A 20,396-nucleotide genomic window follows, 5' to 3' on the forward strand; every position below is an offset into this window, starting at 1 on the left:
TTAAGACCCTCTCTGCTATGTTCCAAAAAATACTTACTGAATATTTGTTAATTGAATGATTTGAATCGATGATGAGTTGTATTGTGGATGTTTGTAGTAGACTAACACCTCAAAAATAGAAATTAACATCTTAAACATCTTCTCTGTGACCTTCCCTTTTTATACCCTGTGTCATTTTTAATGAATCTAATGATTGACAGGCCTATTTGTTGAATGAATGGATGAATTTAATGAAAAGGGACCAATAATTGAGAAACTGCTGTAGTAATCCAGTTGTGAGGTAAACATGGTGGCAGTGGAGAGGATTGGAAGGGCCACTGATACTAGACAGCTAAGCAATCTGTCCATGGTCACTCAGCAGTACAGTGGCAGAACCTGAATTCACGCTGTATCAGTATGATTCTGAGAAAATACCTTTTTTGCTACCATACAGCCTTTCCTCTAAGCCTGTATAAATTCTCTCCACTTTTCTGGATGGTTTCAGTGGACTGAATTTCAGGTGGTTTGTGAATTAAGCAAAGATGTCTTTTTGTGGGGAGCTTTACGTAAGTAGTCCAAAGCTTAAAGAGTTGGCGGTTGAATATACAGATTAGGGAGTGTTTTAATATGAAGATAATAATTGAAACTGTTACAGTGGGTGAGCTACCAGAAGATAACAATTTACAGACAAATTCTGTTTTTTTCTGAAACAGAATCTGGGATCTCACCAAGTCTATAAATCTTAGAACCCAGAGGAACTGTCAGAAATAAAAGTTTTCTTATAGTTTTCAGAATTTAATATGTATATATGTCAGATAAGTTAAAAATTAAAGGTTTTCAAAATTCTCCCTTATTTAACTATTTTATTGCTACTATTTTCATTTTTTTCGAAGAATGCTTTATATGAGCAATGTACTTTTTCTGACACACTTATGTTTTAGGTTTTTGGGAACTGTGCTGTTGTTGAATTCTTTAGAGCATCAGGGAATCTTTTGGAAGAGGGTGTTCTCCCTCCTTTATATACTGACGTACATCTTCTTTATATATTGAAATTCATCTATTGTGTTTGGTGGCCCAGATGATGGGACAATGCTTTGATATCCTTTCAAGTGATATAGAATGTAGATAATTGTGTAGCACTTGTGGGATATTGGATACAATCATATGGATGTTTATAGTGGTTCTGTTTTCCTGTGCAGTTATTATTCTTATTCATAAATTTTGTTTCATTGTGTTTGAAAACTTAGGTAATAATTCAAGATGCCAGGGCCTTCAAGTTCAGGTTCAACTGGTTTTATATCCTTCAGTGGTGTAGAATCTGCACTCTCCTCCTTGAAAAACTTCCAGTCCTGCATCAGCTCTGGAATGGACACAGCTTCTAGTGTTGCTTTGGATCTTGTGGAAACTCAGAGTAAGTAATAATTAAAATTTATTTCTTTTGTGTCTATTTTGATGTAACCCTGAGTGGTGGCATTGCTCTAGGGATGCAAGATACTGCTCACCTTTTGGGTAACCTTGGGACAATCATTTAATCCCTCTGGGCATCTGTTTTCTCATCTTGTTTTACATACCACATAGTGATGTACTGCGGATAAGATGAGATTGACTCATTCATATGTGTTCAGACCCCCATGAGCCACTAGAGACTGCACTAGAAATTTATGGGCTGAAACATGAAGGTATCTGACCTCAAGGAACATACAATCAAAAGTATGTGACATCTGTGGGACTTCCCTGGTGGCTCACTGGTTAAGAATCCGCCTGCCAATGCGGGAGACCTGGGTTCGATCCCTGGTCCAGGAAGATTCCACATGCTGCTGAGCAACTAAGCCCGTGCTCCACAACTACTGAGCCTGCACTCTAGAGCCTGCGAACCACAACTACTGAGCCCACACACCACAACTGCTGAAGCCTGAGTGCCTAGAGCACGTGCTCCACAACAAGAGAAGCCACCGCAATGAGAAGCCCACGCACTGCAACAAAGAGTAGCCCCTGCTCGCTGCAACTAGAGAAAGCCTGCGTCCGGCAACAAAGACCCAACACAGCCAAAAAAAAAAAAGTATGTGACATTTGTGAACTGTACAGTATACAGCATTATGATAGTTATTTTCCAGTAATTTAACTATATTTTGTTCATGCTTAATTACTCAGTAGACTAAGCTGATGCTAGGGGTACTGGTAAAGGAAGGCCTCTACAAAAAAATGAGAAAAGTTCCGTTCTGCTGAGCTTGACCACAATTTTTTGATGAGAAGATCTAGAAAGATGTTATTTGCTTTGTTTGGATTAAATTTGTTTTTATTTTATATTATATATGGAAGCAGGGGAGCAGCATAATCTTTTTGTTTTTCTTTTAATATCACTGTTTTTCAGCAATTTGATTGTGATGCGCCTTGGTGTGATTTTCTTTGTTTATTCTGTCTGGTGTTCTTCGAGCTTTATGGATTTGTAGGCTTACAGTTTTGATCAAATTTGGAAAAAAATTCTGCTGCTATTTCTCTCCCCTCTCTTCTCCTTCTGGGGCTCCAATTACATGTATGTTAAGCTGCTTGGTAATGTCTCATAAGTCACTGAGGCTCTGATGATTTTTTTCAAGTCTTTTTTTCTCTCTGACTTTAGTATGAATAGTTTCTTTTGCTGTGTCTTCAAGTTCATTAGTCCTGTCTTCTCAAGTGTCTAATAGACTAAATCTATCCAGGGAATTTTTAATTTCAGAGACTGTATTTTTCAGCTTTAGAAGACATGAAAAAGAATTACATGGAATCTTATTTCTCTCTTCATTATGCTCATGTTTTCCTCTGTATGCTTGAGCACATGGAACGTATTTATAATAGCTATTTTAATATCCTTGTCTGCTAATTCTGTCATCTCTGTTGCCACTTGTGTGTATTATGTTGTTGAGTTTTGGGATTTTGTCATCTTCTTTTAAAGAGTATTGACCTTTGTTTTGGTTGGCAGCTAAGTAATTTGTGGATTAGGCTGATCCATCCCAGCCTTGTTGTTAAACTTCCTTAGGGAAGGTCTAGGGTAGCTTTACTTTAGGGCTAATTTAGCCTTGTTACAAAGCTTGCTGTTTCTGGAGTCTGTTGATTACCCAGAGAGTTCAACGAGAAAGCTCTGCTCTGCTGGATGGAATTTGAATGTCTTCCGGTCCTGCGTGAATTCTGGGAATTGTTCACTTCACAGCTCCCAGCAGTTGTTCCTCAGCAGCTTAGGATTCAGCATCAGACTCAAGGGGATCTCTGTGCAGATCCCTCAGGGGCTTTCCCTGCATGCCCCCCTCCAGTGCTCTGTCTTGCAAAACGCCTGCTGCTCACCCTCCCTGAACTCCGGTCTCTGTCTTCTCAGTCCTTTAAGACTGCTGTGCTCCTCTTGGATTCCTCCTCCGTTGTGCAAGAAAGAGGGCAATTGGAGGACTTACCTCACCTGCTTTCCTTTTCGCAGGCATCCCGGTTCTGCTCTGCCTATTGTCCCACTGCCTGAAAGCAGTTGCTTCATATATTTTGTCCAGCCTTATAGTCACTCATGGCAGAAAGGCCAGTTCCATACTAGATATTCATTCACAGCTGGCAGCAGAAGTCACCCATCATCTTTAGTGGGTGGCCTCTAAAGGTCTTACCCCTGTCCAGCCTGATCTGTAGTCTCTTTTTGATGGTGATGGATATTCAGCTTTGGTAGGTAGTCCTGGGTAAACTCATAATAAGATCTTAAATCATAAGAGAGAAGGGCTGCTATGTAACCTCCTGGAGGATTGTAGTCAGTTTTTTTCAGGATTTGCTTTGAAGGTTTCTTAGTATGTTTGATACAGAGTTCATTTTTGTTTGTTTTTGTTTTATTTTTTTAAAATAAAAAGTACATTTTGATGCAAAATGCAACATCTGTTTCATTTAAAAAGAAATATAAGCATCGTTTTTTGAAAGATTCATGCTCTAAAGCAGGAATTGGCAAAGCTTTTCCGTAAGGAGTCAGATAGCAAACGTTTTCAGTTTTGTGGGCCATGTGGTCTCTGTCGCAACTCCTCTGTTGCACGTCTGACAATTATTATAAAAATAGTTTTGACCCTGTGGACCTTGTGGAAGGGTCTTGGGGACCACATCCTGAGAACTGCTTATGAACCTGAATTGGAGTGCTTATGAGCAGGACTTTTTTTTTTTTTTTTTTTTTTTTTGTGGTACGCGGGCCTCTCACTGCTGTGGCCTCTCCCGTCGCGGAGCACAGGCTCCGGACGCGCAGGCTCAGCAGCCATGGCCCACGGGCCCAGCCGCTCCGCGGCATATGGGATCCTCCCAGACCGGGGCACGAACCCGTATCCCCTGCATCGGCAGGCGGACCCCCAACCACTGCGCCACCAGGGAGGCCCATGAGCAGGACTTTGGTGACAGGAGAAACTCCCTACAGAGAGGATGCCTAGGATGACCCCCACTGGAGTAATAGAGCAAGAGCTTGTTAGGAGAGCAGTTTTCATGTGACGCCCGATTGAGGTGCCGTCTGAGGACCCAGAGAGTAGAGAAACACCTGGTATTTAAGGAAATTTGAAAGTAACTCAGCCTCTAACAGTAGATGAAAGACTTTTAGGAGACAGAGCCAATATTGCTACTTAATTGCAGGACTTGGAATCAGCCTGATATGGGCAGGTTCTAGTCCCAGTTCCAGCTTTAGTTCTATAACTTGCTCAAAGATAGGTAATTTCTTTGAACTTCTAATTTTTTATCTGTGAAATAGAGATAAAAATGCCCATTTTATAAGGTTGTTGGAGTTAAATAAGATAGTATATGCAAAGTGCCCTTAGCGTAGTGTTTATTCAATAACTATCAAAAAGTATAGCCAGCAATTAGAAATTTAAGTGTCAGAGCTTAGAAGAAGGGCCTGTGATGTGAAGAGGGGAGCAAAGTTGGATGAGTTTGGAGTCTATTTAAGGCTTTTGGTTTGCGTGCAGCTAAATCAGTAATTCACGTTAGCCAACACTACAATGATTAATAAAGGTTTCTTCCTTCAGGTTATTTACGGTTTAGCTGGGAAGCAAGACATATACATGCTATTCGAACATTAAGTGAACACTGAGGGCCTAAACATTGAACATTAAGGTCCTGAAAGAAGTTAGGACTTTATTATTGGGTGGTTTAAAGTAGAGGAGGAATGTGGCAAGATCCAGGTCTAGAAAGATAACCTCATGGCAATACTGAGGATGCTGTGGAGGATGGAGATACCTCAAGTAGCTAATGAAGTTATTTCAGTAGCTCAGGTGGAAAAAGTAAGTTCAACTAAGATATTATAGTTGAGGTGAAGAGGATTCGATTTGTGTGCTTTGTGTCTTATATTATGCTCCTACATTGTGATATAGGCAGGATAGTGTAATGTAAGAGTGCAGAGCTTCGTGTACAGAATGCCTGGGTTCTTGTCCCAGCTCCATCACTTATTATTTTTGTGTCCTTGGACAAGTTTTGTAACCTCTGTTTTAGATTTCTGATTTGTAAATGGCATTATTGTGGGGATTAAATGAGATGATACTTACAAATTACATAGAGCAGTCATTAATACTTAATAAGTGCTCAGTAAATGTTAGCTATTATTTAGTCATTTGGTTTGCATTTGAGTTGACTATTTTCTTAGGCAATAGTCCATGGACTGGGAGAAATTAAAGTGCAGAAGAGCAAGTGGGAAAGTCCATGAACTATGTTCAGAGCAGAAATATTCCCTGTTCTTCTTAGCCTTATAAGATTAGACACACTTTCTGTTGACCTTTTGGGTTGCCCAGTTTCATCACAAATTAGAATGAATTTTGACAAAATAGGTGGTAACAATCACTTAGGGATCATTTTCTCACTTTGCACTGCAATTCTCTTGTCACTATATTATTAAATTATTGGTGGAGGGGCTTCCTGCTGCCAAGAGCTTGGGTGGTGATGTGTTTCGTTTTGTTTCCTGTTGGTTGCATATTCCTATACAGGTGCTTGTCCCTATTCAACTTCCTAGCATATTTGAAATTATCACCTTTCCTCGTGTTACGTTACAGCATATGGTGTCTGGGCAATTAGACTCTTGCTGCCACCCTATCTATTAGTTTTTCTCTAAATTTATTGGTATTCTAGTAATTCTTTATTTGAACTAACTGGGAAATGAAATTTGTTACGTTAGGAGATTTTTCAGATAACCGGAGCTTATTTTTCAGATTTTAAAGTTTATTATGTACTTTTCTGTCTTCTTAAGCAGAATGTACTGACCTCATTTATCAGAGCTGTAGGCATCAACATCATCCTTAAGCAACTGAATTTTCATAAGCCCTTTAAGTTTAGTCAAGTAAATTTGAGGAATGGCCCTTCCCTAAAATGTTAGTGTACCTCAGGGTTCATCCTCTCTCTTCCTGCCCCTGTGTCAGGGTGTGTCTTCAGATGGCCTTCAGAGGTTTGGTTCTGCGATTCCATGGAAAATGTACGTGCCTGAGGATTGACAGTTCTTATCAGATTCTCGCTGAATATTTGTGAGGAACATTTGGAAGAAAAGAGTAAAAGGATGTATATTTAAATTGCCCAAGGGTCCAGTAGATGAGAAAACTTTGTTGGAGAGCTTCTGGATTTTACCCTCTATATTGCTTTTCTTTCTGTGACTTGCTGAAAGCAACAGAGCAGAAAGACTTCAGTTACTATGGTCAGGCAGGTAATTGGATGTTTGTTGAACTATTCTGAGGTACAGTGATGATAATGATGGCCATAATGATCAAAAGATGATAATAGCTTGATTGGTTACACACATCAAATGTGTGCAGGCACTGTGCTGTTTTCACAAGTGATATCTCACTTGGTCCTAACTAATCCTTCAAAGTAAGGACTGTTGTTATCCCCACTGGGTACATGAGCCACTGAGGCTTAGCGAAGTTAAGTGCTCTCCAAAGGTCACACAGTTACTAAGTGGTGGGAGTTGAGACTTGAGCATAAGGGACTTGATTGCAGTTTCTGCCCTTAACTATTACACTTTATTGAAAATTGACTGTGTTCGTCTAATGGCATTTGCAGCAATTGGATAATATTGAAATAACATTTAGTGGTATTTAGCTCAGAAATTTTTGGTTATTTTGTTGAGGTTAACATTATCTGATTTTTCTTTTTTGTCCCTCTTCTTCCTTTCCTTCTCCCTTTTGAATTCCGAAATGAGGTTGCATGCTTTTTCTTAAACAGCCCATCACCTTTTGTCCTATTCTGCTAGTGAAATTCTCAATGACTTCCCTTGGACATTCACGCGTTCCCTGGACTTTAGTGTCTTCCACTTGTAAAGGCAGAGTTGAGTCTGGTCGTGGAAGGAAGAAGCTGGGACCTTTTGGGGTCATTGTGCTGACCCTAGTCTGTCTGTTTCTGGACTTGTTGTAATGTCAGGAAAATCAGTTCTTTTTTGGTTAAGTGATGGCTGTCAGGTTTCCTCTCCATTGCAGCCCCTTGCAGTTCTGACTGATAGAAGTGATACAGTGAGTTGATTGAATGATAGTCTGTTCTTTCATGTATCCAGAATTTGTATTCTCGTTAAGAATGATCATCTTTTTAAACCTGATTCCTTTTTTTCTCACCTTGGTCTCCACCTAGGCAATAAACAGAGCTTTCACTTTGTGACAGTTACTTTAGAGTTAATGATGAATAAAGAACAGCCATCAGAGTTAAAAATTACATGGCCTTAGAAATTCGTGCTTCTCATGAATAACTGAACTTTCAGATTTGCAAACCTTCAGCATTCAGTTGAGTGCATACTTCTGAATCTGGATGCTTTGGTGGGTAATATTCTAGTTTTCCCCCTGATACAAGGCATTCTAAAAATCTAAAAATTTGAGGGATAGAGAGAAAAAGAAAATTATGAACACCCACAACCCTATCACCCATCACCTAATTTTATGAAAAAGGAGTAATTATTTTACTTAAATCTTTTATGTTAAATTTATTTTGAAAATTACTTAATGGCTTGAGAAGCCAGCACATACTGACCTCACATTCTCAAGACTTATTTTCTTAGGAAGATCCACATTATGGGTTTTCATTATGCTGTAATAAATTTCTCCATCTAGAGAACTGCTTCTTATAGCCAGGACTCTAGTTAAGTGGGAAGGTTTCTTTTTGGCCTTGCTCTTATACTTTATTCCATAATTATGTTATTGAGTAGAAGCAGTAATTAAAAGAAAGTAATAACAGTGGGGTGGTGGCCAAAAAGACAATAAAAAAACAACCATAAGAAGCCAATGTTTGTATTTCTTATATAGCTTTTAAAGCTGGAGTCAATTATAAAAGCAAAATATTATTATAACTTAAATAAATGAAGGCCGTTGAAAATTATGGTATCTGTAGTGTTAAAAGTATAAAGGCATTGCCTACAGAGTAGTAAAAAGCCAGCTCTCTCAAAAAGCTCAGTTGTTTTGCCTGTATCTTCATAATTTCCCAGGTGTAAGGAAAAACTGTACTGTTTCTACTCTGCTACTCACAGCGCTTGTGACACTTCTAGCTCCACTTCCCACTCCAAGCAATTCTCCAATTCTCCAACTGGGTGTCCTACAATTCAATTCAGTTCTGATACTATTTACCTGGAGTTAGTGTCAGATCTCACAGGTTAAGCGCTCAGTCCTATAAGACTACCCCCACTGCCCTTGGGTTCTATAATTTGCTAGAGCAGCTCACAGAACTCAGGGAAACAGTTTATCTACTAGATTACCGATTTATTATAAAAAGGTACATCACAGGAACAGCCAGATGGAAGAGATGCAAAGGGCAAGGTAAGTGGGAAGGGGCGCAGAGCTTCCACGCCCTCTCCAAGCTTGCCTTTCTCCCAGCACCTCCGTGTGTTCACCGACCTGGAAGCTCTCTGAACCCTGCCCTTTTGGGTTTTTATGGAGGCTTCATTCAGTACCCAGGCACGAGCAGTTAAATCATTGGCCACTAGTGATTGAGTCAATCTCCAGCCCTCTAATCATGTGGTTGGTTTCCATGGCAACCAGCCCCCATCTTGAGGCTATCCATATACCCCTAGACACCAGTCATCTCATTAGAATACAAAAAGACTTTTATCACTTTGATGATTCCAAGGGCTTTAGGGGCAGAGACCAAATATATATTCCTATTATGTCACACCAGGGCTGTGTGTGTTTGTTCATTGTAGTGGCATATTTGTAGACTCTATAGTTAATCAAGTGAAAAGAACTTCTGGTGAAATACATTTTTGGAGGAGATTGAAATATGCTAATAAAAAGAATCACAGGGAAAATTTTCACAATGATGTATATATTAGAGCAGTGCAATAAAGTGAGAAAACAGCCTTGTAACATCAATTAAGGCCCACAAGAAGATTTACCAGAATAAAATTTCCTGTTCCTTTTCCTCAGTCCCTCTTCTATGTCATCAGCAGTATTCATAGTGATAGTCCATCAATGCCATTTTGAGGCTGAAAGGAACCTTAGCAGTTAGGTGATCTCTGATGCTTTTACTCACTGGTTCTTACTTCAGGGAATGGGAGCTTTTCAGAATGAGTAAGGTTTGTCAGCCTCTAGGGGTGGGCAGAGAATAGGACCGAGGAAGTAGGGGTGTGTGACAGCCCTCCATTCTGCTCCCTTACTGGTTATGAGTACAAAATGAGTACATTCCCTCTCTTCTTAACATTAATAAAATTTAGACTTGGTTTCAGATTGTGTGCTCAGGAAGTTGCCTGTAAGCACATGATCTGAAAATCTGATCTGGCATGATTAGGTCCTTGAAATTTAGAAGGGCAACAATGTCCTCTTCTCAGAATCTCTAACCCTTTGCCCTGCTTGATTTTTCTCCCTACTACTAATGTCACCCCACCCTCTCACATACTATATCATTGGTATAGTTATTTGGTTTGTTGCCTGTCTGCCCTGTACGTAAGCACCATGACTGCAGGGATTTTTGCCAGGTGCCTCTAACTCCCCCGCCCTCACCCCTGCTGTTGCCTCTATCAGCACTTGGTATATAGAAGGCACTCAAGAAGTGAATGAATATATTTAAAACCTAGTAGGCAAATTAATATAAAAATTTCCTCTAATTGAGTATCTAGCTCATTTATATATGCACACGGGTTCATATCCATGGATCCATATATCCACTCCATCCCTGTATAGACCCCATCTATATAGCCATATATGCATAGTGTATATACAGTAGTGGGTGGTTTTTCCCTCAGGGCACCTTTGGCAACGTCTGGAGACATTTCTGATTGTCACAACTTAGAGGCAGATGGTGAATGTGCTACTGGTCTCTACCAGCCTCTAGGTGTTTAGGTGTAGCTAAATATCCTACAATGCATAGGACAGCCCCTGGGCAACATCCAGCCTAAAATGTCAGCAGTGCTGAGGCAGAGGAACTGTGATATACACATATGCACATACATATTCATTAACTCTGGTAAAAGGAAAATATTGTTTTTCACCCAGAGAGGTTTTGAAATTTGCCTAGTAGAAAGCATAGGCAATACTAGGGGTTCTTAAGGTAAATAATACCTGAACTTTTATTGTATGTACTGCTTGCTGGCAGTTAGGGATTTTTCCCTGTTTTCAGAGGTTCTTCATGTTCTCCTTATATTTTATATTTCTTTTTTGTGTTTTTTCCCTGTCTGGTCTGTAAGGTCCTTGAGGATAGGATTCATCTATAGTCATCCTCATACCCCACCTTCAGAGCCTGGCAGAGGGCTTTGTACATTTTAGGTCGTCTGCAGATGCTTATTGAGTGAATCAGTCAGTCAATCAATGAAGTAATTAAGGAATTTGGGTGTTGGGTTGAAGCAGCCATAGTAGGAGAATTAACCCCACTCACAGAAATGGGCAAATGCCACAAATCAAGCTGTTCTCATCAACTGGAGAGCTGGTCTTTCAGGTTACCAGCATGCCACGGGACATTTGTCACATTGGAACGTATTTGCATTTGGTAGACGTGGTTGGTAAAATACTCTAAAGGTTACAAAGCCTGAATGCTGGGGGAACTTCAGGGTCAGCCTTTTCCTCAGCTGGTGAGATTCCTGGTACCGTTGACTTGTGTCTTCGAAATATGTGTGAGATGTTGCTATTAAATGTATCACTACCATAATTGTATTGTTTAGTCTTGACCTGGGAACATGCCTCACCTTCTGATGTAAGCGTTTCCCAAAGTGTTGAAGTGGGTGAGGAAAAGAGAGCCGCCAGAGCTGACTATTATAGGCAGATACTATTAAATAAAGGTGCATGCGGTGAAAATCACTGAAAGGGGTAGTCTTATCCTCACTCTACAGATGGGAAAATGAGGCTCACTGAATCGAAGTAACTCGCCATAGGGCACACACTGAAGTGGCAGCCAGGGAATTTGAATTTGAAACCAGTTTGGCCTGATTTCAGCCCCTTGACCTAGATTAATCTGGCGCCCCTTTCTCTTTCTGATGGCCCTCAGTTGATGGCAGTAATCCTTTCTAGCTGTTAGTGATGTGAGGGGCATTTTTTGGGTATATTTTTTCTACTTACTGCAATTATATGAGGTTTTACACCTTTTTTACAAATGAGAAAATTTTAAATTCAAAAAATTAATTAGTGAACAGTAGAGCATTTGAACTGGCAAAGTAGTATGGCACTTACCCCATACAGTGGCTCAACACAGATTTGTCTTTGCAATGATAGTGACAATGAGGAAAGTTCTTTTTAAAAAATCAGTTCCAAGATTTTTTTCTCGTGTTTAAAAAATTATTATTATTTACATTTTGCTTTTGACCCATCTTTCTGTGACATATTTTTATGAACTCACTTGTGGGTAGAGGGAAGGTTTGAAGAGAAAAAGGAAAGAAGAGTTTTGTCAGAAACTCATCCTATTATGGGCATTTGCTCTTAAAACGTTAGAATTAAATAGTTGGTCTCTGTGGGTATCTAAATTTATATCTTGAAAGGACAAAATCAAAATTAATCAATAGAGCAAGTCTTTGAAATTTCTTTATATTTTATGCCACCGATATTAATGTCTGTGATGTTACCTGTCATATTGGAGGCTTGGTTTTGCATGGTTAGCCTCTCAGAGTTGATTTTTTTCTCTTAACTGGTAAGTTTGCCGTTTAAGCCATGGAGTAAGGGATGGTATATCCTTAATTGTGACTGTGTGGACCAGTGGCCATACGGGGCATATATCTCATGACCCAGTTTTCTTACTTCAAGCATATAACTTTTTAATTATGAATAAATAGATACTTATTAAAAGGGTTTTTTTGGGCTTCCCTGGTGGCGCAGTCGTTGAGAGTCTGCCTGCCGACGCAGGGGACACGGGTTCGTGCCCCAGTCTGGGAAGATCCCACATGCCGCGGAGCGGCTGGGCCCGTGAGCCATGGCCGCTGAGCCTGTGCGTCCGGAGCCTGTGCTCCGCAACGGGAGAGGCCACAACAGTGAGAGGCCCGCGTACCGGGGAAAAAAAAAAAAAGGATTTTTTTGTTTTCTGAGGAAGAGCATAATATCAAGTTGAATTTAAAGGAATGCAAACATCTAGGTGCATTAGGGGACTTCTCTTACTCAACCCCAGTTTAAGTTGTTATTTAAAGTAACCAAGTTCTCCTCTAAGACCTAAATAGAAAATAAACATTTTAGCAAAGAATCAAGAGAAAGGTTTTTCTCTTTTCTCTTGATTACTTTATAACATAGTTGCACAGGAGCAAATGTAAACATTGGACCCTATTATCATTAGGGTAGGTGACTCAATTTAAAAATCACTAATGTTCTACCTCCTTGGCTTTTCATGTGTTCCCCCTTTCCAGGTGAGCCCCCTTAAGATGCCATAACCTGATGTCCTGATACCAATAAATGCCTTTTCTTTGTTTCACAGGGCTTTTTGCTTTTCTTTGTATATTTGTTTTGTTAATGTGTTTGGTCTTTAGAAATTAGAAATTGAGCACTTTTGTTCATTGATGAACCTAATTTTTTAAGACTTTGCACTTAATTTTTGTGTAAGGACTGATTAATCCAGTGGTTCTTAAACATGGGGGGAAACCACTTAGAGGACTTGTTGAAACAGATTGCTGGGCCCCACTGCTAAAGTTTCAGTAGATCTAGAATGAGGCCAAAAATTTGCACTTCTAACAAGTTCTCTGGTGATGCTGATGCTACTGGTTCAGGGACCACACTTTTAGAACCCTGGTGTAATCGTTATTTCCCCTTTGACAGGAGAAACCTATGCCACTAGGTGGCACCAAAACACTTCTTATGAGGTAGCCATTGGGGCCTTACTGATCTGTGTGTGTTGATTGCGGGGTTCAGGATTGTGTAAGAAGTACAATCACTAAATTATTGGAATCTAGTAGCTTGGAGCCTGAATTACTCCATATATCTAAAAATAAAAAAATTGTGCTGTTTCTATCAGACCAGAAAAACTGTAGGGCTATTAGGATCACAACATTTTAAGATCAGCTCTTCCAGGAATGAGGACTAGACTGCTCATTTCCACTGGCTTCATTTCTAGTTATCCAGGTTACTCAGTTCCTTTACCAGCCACTGATGCAGGCCCTGTCACAAAATAGAAAGATACATCTCATATTTATAATTTATTATTCTGAGTTAGTGTTCTTGATTTTGTTGTTGATAACGTTTAAAAACCACTTTAAATTCTATCAGTGGGCCAAATGTATGGGGCACAATTTTGGGATATTAAAAAGTGAAATGTGTTTTCCTCTCCTATTGACTTCCTTAGTCAGAAAGTTGAGTAGTTTCCTTTTTGAGAGCTACGGAGAGGAAAGTTTGAGCTGTTGTTGGCCTCACCTCACCTCACGTCACCTCACCTCACCTCACCTTGTGTTACGGTGCACTCTCACTCCGTAAATTTCCAACCATTCCAACACCTCCAGATTTTCTTTCTTCCCCAGACTGTAAAAACCTGAAGGTTGGCTTGGTTTCTACACATGATGGAATTTGTGGAAATAATTGCTTGCTGTACTCTCCTGTTTGCTAAGCTCTCCATCCACGTTGGGATGTCCCTTTTTGAAATAGTAAATGAGTCATATTTTAGTTTTTAAAACAGAATACGTATAGTACCTAAATACTGCCTGGGTTTTTCTAGATGCTTGAGAGTAATCTTTGTGTTGATTCTATTTTTTCTTTTCTTTTCTTTTTTTTTTTTAACCTTTGGAGCAGAGGCATGGGTTAGGTTTCAATGACCTAATAGGTATGAAAATGACTACTACAGGAAAAACCGAAGTGGAGTCACTCGATCAGATTTTAAAATTAGACTAGCACTTTATCATATATCTTTGATCATTGAAAAGAATTAAGACTAGTTTAATTCTAGGCAAAGATGACAATTCATGGCAGAAGTAGAACAGGCTTTAGGATCGTTTTTGAAACATTAGGTCCTTTTTAAAAGACATAAAAGTTTGTCTTTCCCTAAGCAGAAAGGAGCTTTTATTAGGTTGGTGATTAACAGGTGAAACCAATTTGATTATTCTAGAGAAGACTTTTTTATTATCCAGACCTATTTCTCCCTCTTTCTGTACTTTACACCTGAAATTAAATGTGTGTTCTGGGGTCTTCCCTGGTGGCGCAGTGGTTGAGAGTCTGCCTTCCGATGCAGGGGACACGGGTTCGTGCCCCGGTCCGGGAGGATCCCACATGCCGCGTAGCAGCTGGGCCCGTGAGCCATGGCCGCTGAGCCTGCGCGTCCGGAGCCTGTGCTCCGCAACGGAAGAGGCCACAACAGTGAGAGGCCTGCGCACCGCACCCGCCCCCCAAAAAAAAGAAAATGTGTGTTCTGTATAAATGTAAAGTGTTATTTGTATGTGCAGCACTGTCCAATAAAAATATAATGTGAGCCGCGTGCATAATTTAAAAATTTCCACTGTCCTCATTACAAAAGGTAAGACAAAAGAAGAGGAATTAATTTTAGTAATATATTATTTAATCTAATGTGTCTAAAATATTATCTCGACTTGTAATCGTTATGAAAATTGAGTTATTTTTATACTTACATTCTTTTCTCAGTCCGGACTAGCCTCATTTCATATGCTTAATAGCTACATGTGGGAAATGGCAGAGGGCATTTCACTTTTCAGTGACTATCAGAGGAGGGCAAAAAATTGTAATTGTAGTTAGATGATTTAGTTTTGCAGCTTTTTAGCGGTTTTGGTGAATATTCGCATTGAAACATTGAACCAGTTGGTAAAACAAGATAATACTATCTGTTGATTTCTTTTCCTTTTTTTTTTTTTTTTTTTTTGTACTTGTCAGTCCTTTACCACTGGCATGATTGGTATTTTAGGTTTTTCCCAAAATTGTTTAACCCCCTTAAAATCACTTCTCCAGATCCTATTAATATTTGCCTCTTTTTGAAATGTCACATCCTAATTTGACTCCCTACCTACAGTACTTCCATATTTTGTAACTGATGTGGTAAATTAGTTTCTTGCTAGTGTTGAGCAAGCTAGAGAGGCTAAGCCTCTTAACTTCAGCCAGAATATACTGGTTGCTGTAATCCATTAGGCCTGTCAGCAGTTGACCTTGGAAATGCTAATTTGCTTATCCCTGGGTTCTGCTTCAGGCACTGCCTTTCCCTCTGTGGGTGGGAGTTATGAACCCAGTTTGGAGAAGAACTGGAGGCCCTTGGGGCAAGCTCCAAACGGATGTGCTTCTTGCTTCACTTTTGCATGTGACCAAGTTGCAAGAGGCATTCCTTGCATGAATTTCTTTGAAGACCTTTTAAAGTCAGCACTTAATGCCTAGACAGAAGTTGAGAGGAGGCTTCGTTGACATCTGGATCTACCCTTCCCCTGCATTCTAGCACCATCTGCCATAATGAAGTTGATTAAAAATGATTCCATTACTATTTCATTATATCCCTTGATGGGATTTTACTTACGATAACTAACCTAGCTTTCTTTTTAATCCCTCCCAGTTAATTGTTCCACTTTTTATGGCTAAATAATATTCCACTCTTTGGATATACCACATTTTGTATATGCATTCATCAGTTGATAGACACTGGATTGTTATTATTAATAAATTATTATTTGGATATTATTAAGAAATGCTACTCTGAACATTTGTGTACAAATTGGAATCTCATTGTGGTTTTGATTTGCATTTCCCTAATGGATAATGATGTGAAGCTTCTTTTCATGTGCTTACTGGACATTTGTGTATCTTCTTTGGAGAAATGTCTATTCAAATCCTTTGCCCATTTTCGAATTGAGTTATTTCTGTTTCTATTTTTGAGTTATAAGAGTCTTTATATATTCTAGATACAAGTCCATTATCAAATATATGATTTGTAATTTTTTCCCCTTCTGTGAGTTGTCTTTTTACTTTCTTGATAGTGTTCTTTGAAGCATAGAAGTTTTTTATTTGAGGAAGTCCAGTCATCTGTTTTTCCTTTTGTTCCCTGTGTTTTTGGTGTCATACCTAAGAATCCATTGCCAAATGTAATGTCATGCAAATGTATTCCTCATTTTTCCCTAGGAGTTTTATAGCTCTAGCTATTATATTTAGATCATTTTGAATTAATTTTGTATATGGTTTGAGTTAGTGGTCCAATTTCATTATTTTGCATGTGGCTTTGCAGTTGTCCCTGCACCATTCCTTTCCCACTGAATAGTCTTGATACCTCCTTGTTGAAAATCAGATGACCATTGACACACAAGTTTATTTTTGGACTGTCCATTAATTTTATTCCATTGCTAGAATTCTGTATGCCTATCCTTATGCCTGTACCACACTGTCTTGTAGCTGTTGCTTTGTAGTAAGTTTGGAAGTAGAGAAGTGTAGTCCTCCAACTTTGCTTTTCTTTTTAAAAATTGTTTTGGGTCTTTGGGGTCTCTTGTAATTCTGTATAAATTTTAAGATCAGCCTATTAGTTTCTAAAAAGAAGCCAGCTGGGATTTTGATGAGATTGCATTTATTTAGATCTTATTTAATTTCTTTCAACAATGTTTTCAGAATATTAGTTTTACATTTCTTCTGTTAATTTATTCTAAAACATTTTATTCTTTTTGATGCAATTGTAAATGGAATTATTTTCTTAATTTCATTTTCATATTCATTGCAAGTGTATAAAATCGAGCTTGTATCCTGCAACCTTGCTGAACTCGTGTGTGTGTGTGTGTGTGTGTGTGTGTGTGTGTGCATGTGTTTTGTTTTGTTTTGTTTTTTTTTGCAGTACGCGGGCCTCTCGCTGTTGTGGCCTCTCCCGTTGCAGAGCACAGGCTCCGGACACGCAGGCTCAGCAGCCATGGCTCACAGGCCCAGCTGCTCCACGGCATGTGGGATCTTCCCGGACCAGGGCACGAACCCGTGTCCCCTGCATCGGCAGGCGGACTCTCAACCACTGCACTACCAGGGAAGCCCCTGTGTGTGTATTTTTTTTAGTGGATTCCTTAGGATTTTCTTTATGCAAGGTCACGTCATCTGTGAATAGAGACAGTTTTATTTTTTCCTTTCCAATCTATTTGCTTTTTATTTCTTTTTCTTGCCTGGTGCTAGAACCTGCAGTAAGTTATTTACTTAATACTGAATACAAGTGGCAGGAACAGACATCCTTATCTTGTTCCTAATCTTAGGGCAAAAGAAAAGTCTTTCATCATTAAGTGTAATGTTCTCTGGAAAACTCCCTTCCTCCTACAGTGTCCTTGCAGCACCCTCGGTTGAGAAAGCTTAACATTACGCTCACTGTAAGGAGAAATGCTCAAAGCAATTTCATTCATTATCACAGCGCATGTATAAAAAGATAAATTTTGAGCTGAGAGGCAATAAATTGATTAACTGGCACAGCACACAAATAAGCAAGCGGAATAAAGCTTTAAAAGTGCTGTGATAGAAACCTGTGTGCAGGAATCAATGGGGGCATCGTGGAATTAATAGTAGATTCTAGCTGAGGACCTTTAGGAGAAATTTCATGCTGAAGATGATGACCAAAAGATGAATAGTGTCTCCTATAGAATGGGAGAGGGTATCTCTGAGGAAAGCAAAGGTGAGAAGTAGTCCAAAGAACTTGGTATCAAGATCTGTGAAGGATCTGGGGTTTTTACCCTACATGGACACTATCAAGTTAGCCTGCCCCAGTTTCATGGATGCTGGCAGAAGACAGAAGACTCCTAGGTAAGAGACAAAGGCCTTTCTTTTTGTACATCAAGCCATGTGAGTATTATGGTCCTGTAGGTTCACTCCCAATCCGAGTCCTTACAGGGGTGATATGGAAGAGCCCAGGGCGATACTGCGGTGGGCTTGGGTTGGAGCTGAGGAACCTTGAGCTTGGGGAACCCAGATTTTTATAATGGGCAGTAAACCTGCCTGACTTCTGCTCTGGAGGAAGACATTATCTTTATTATACTGCCCTCTGCTTTGGAGGGAGACACTATCTCGTCTTCCAAAGCTTTGTTCATTATGCAAACATCCTTGAAAAGATAGTCTGGAACAAAAGGGCAGTGCATGCTTCTGCAAGATGTTCAGAGATGTGTGAGACCCGTGAAGAATTGTTTCGCAATGCCTGGCAGACTCAGGGAGATGCAAGTAGTTCAGATTGAAGATTATCTTCAGTTTGGGCCTTTCTAAGATTTTTACCACCATGTGTTATAACTTTAGTACTATTGCATCGAGAAGATGTAGTACATCTCACAACATAGTAATAAGGTCTTGGGTACTGCCAGGTTCCTTTCTTCTTTCTGTTTCTTCTTTCCCTTTTTTCCCTAATGGGCAGCAAAATACTTTGGTTGGCTGGGCAGAATAATTTAGGACTTTAAGGGCCAGTTCTGGAATCAAGTAAACTGGGTTCAGACTCAGCTATGCTAGTTAATAACATAGTGACTTTAGGTTTTGGTTTCCTCATCTGTAAAATAGGGGATAATATTGTAAAATAGGAACTAATATCTAATGAATATTTAATTGTGTGCCCACAAACATCTCCCTTATTCCCACCTTATTTAGGGTTGATGTGAGAATTGAATAATGTGTTTAAAATGCTCTCCACAATGCTTAGCATGTAACACTCACATTTTATTGGTCAATTACCTTTTTTTATTAAACACATACTATTATTTTTATTTATTTATTTTTTACTATCAGCTATAGTTTTTATTCAGTCTCCCAAGAGTCCAAAGAGCTATTTTTATTAGATCTTTTTTTTTTGTTTTTTTAATTGAGGTGTAGTTGATTTACAACGTTGTGTTAATCTGGGGTCAATTACTTTTTGACAATACAAATAACAACCAAAAAATGTTTTTGTTTGTAGTTATTTGAGCCCTTTGCAGAGTAGAAAGGTGGATCCTTTGGAGCTCTTGGTTGAAAATTAGTATTGTATAAAATTAGTATTGTACAAATTTAATATTGTACAAATAGCCCTGAGTTAAAAATGCAAGTTCTGTTATCTACTAGCTGTGTAAGTTTGAACCAGTTACTTCACTTCTCTGAGCTTCCTTTTCTTTGTGTGTAAAATATGGCCAATATCTCCTTTTCACGGTTGTTCCTAGTTCAAAACAGTTTATATGCTTTGTCATATGCCGGATCTACTTCTCACCTTGGCTGGTCGGCCTGTAAACACGTACTTCGACTATAAAGAGAATAAGTGAAAAAATGACTTTAAAGTATATACCTTCCTACTGGGATGGAGAATGGCACTGAGAGTGTGTGTTGAGTGAGGGCCAAGTGTGTTTGAGGGGGAGGGGGAGAGGGAGTATGGGCATTACCTTCTTAGTAGGAAAGAAGTGACATCTGTGATGGTTTCGGAGGCAGAAATGTGTTCTAGTTTCAGAAAAATTAGTATGGGATTTAATTTCAGGCAAAAAGGATCAGAGCTCCTTTGGGACAGACTAAAATAGACATTTAAACCAGTTACAAAGAAAGATTATGTAATCTGTTACATAGAGGATGCAGTTTTTGTTAGTGCTCTCTACTCTCTTAGAATGGAGACTTCCAGAGTCCTTAGGTAGTTCTGGAGTTTGTTGAATTTGAAAGAATTACCCTATATCTGCCTTATCTTTCCAAAGAGCACTATGCACTTGTGTTTAGATACTTACTAATTGGGAAGCGAAATACCAATACTAGTCCAGTAACGAATCCTACCAGATTCACATACCAAATTCCTGTAATACCCAGAAGCCTTCTCATAGACCCAGAGCGGTGTCAGAGATTACCATGCAGGTCTGAGAGATGTTTCACATGCTCAACTGTGAAGCACTTTCTTTTCTTTACTGTTTTATTTTTTGGTTAACTGATTGTATGTTCCATTAATTTACCTCTCATTCAGGGTATTTAATGAATGTTTGCATTTTCACTCCAATGATATTGTTTTTGCTTCTCATCCTTACCATTCTTGGCAATATCACTGGTGGGGGAACCTCTCAAAACATAATCAAAATCCTTCACATAATCTGTCCCTCACGTTTGAGTACAGTTATGGCACAAGTGGAGCAGGTGACTGCCCTGTGAATAGGGATTTTAATATACTTTTGTTCTATATTTATT

General features: G+C 39.2%; 1 protein-coding gene across 2 annotated transcripts in view; it reads left to right on the top strand.

The window, feature by feature from the left end:
* Window positions 1-1,239: 1,239 nt before the first annotated feature.
* NSMCE2 (NSE2 (MMS21) homolog, SMC5-SMC6 complex SUMO ligase) overlaps window positions 1,240-20,396 on the top strand; it is a gene marked incomplete at its 5' end in the record, with an annotated part of 215,920 nt that continues 196,763 nt past the window's right edge. For both annotated transcript variants that reach the window (XM_079722855.1, XM_079722856.1), the window contains one exon: window positions 1,240-1,390. In XM_079722855.1, coding sequence (XP_079578981.1) covers window positions 1,240-1,390 — 151 coding nt within the window. The remainder of the gene's footprint in view (window positions 1,391-20,396) is intronic.

This window comes from Hyperoodon ampullatus (genome assembly GCF_949752795.1).
Source record: "Hyperoodon ampullatus genome assembly, chromosome: 17".
Taxonomy (NCBI): domain Eukaryota; kingdom Metazoa; phylum Chordata; class Mammalia; order Artiodactyla; family Ziphiidae; genus Hyperoodon; species Hyperoodon ampullatus.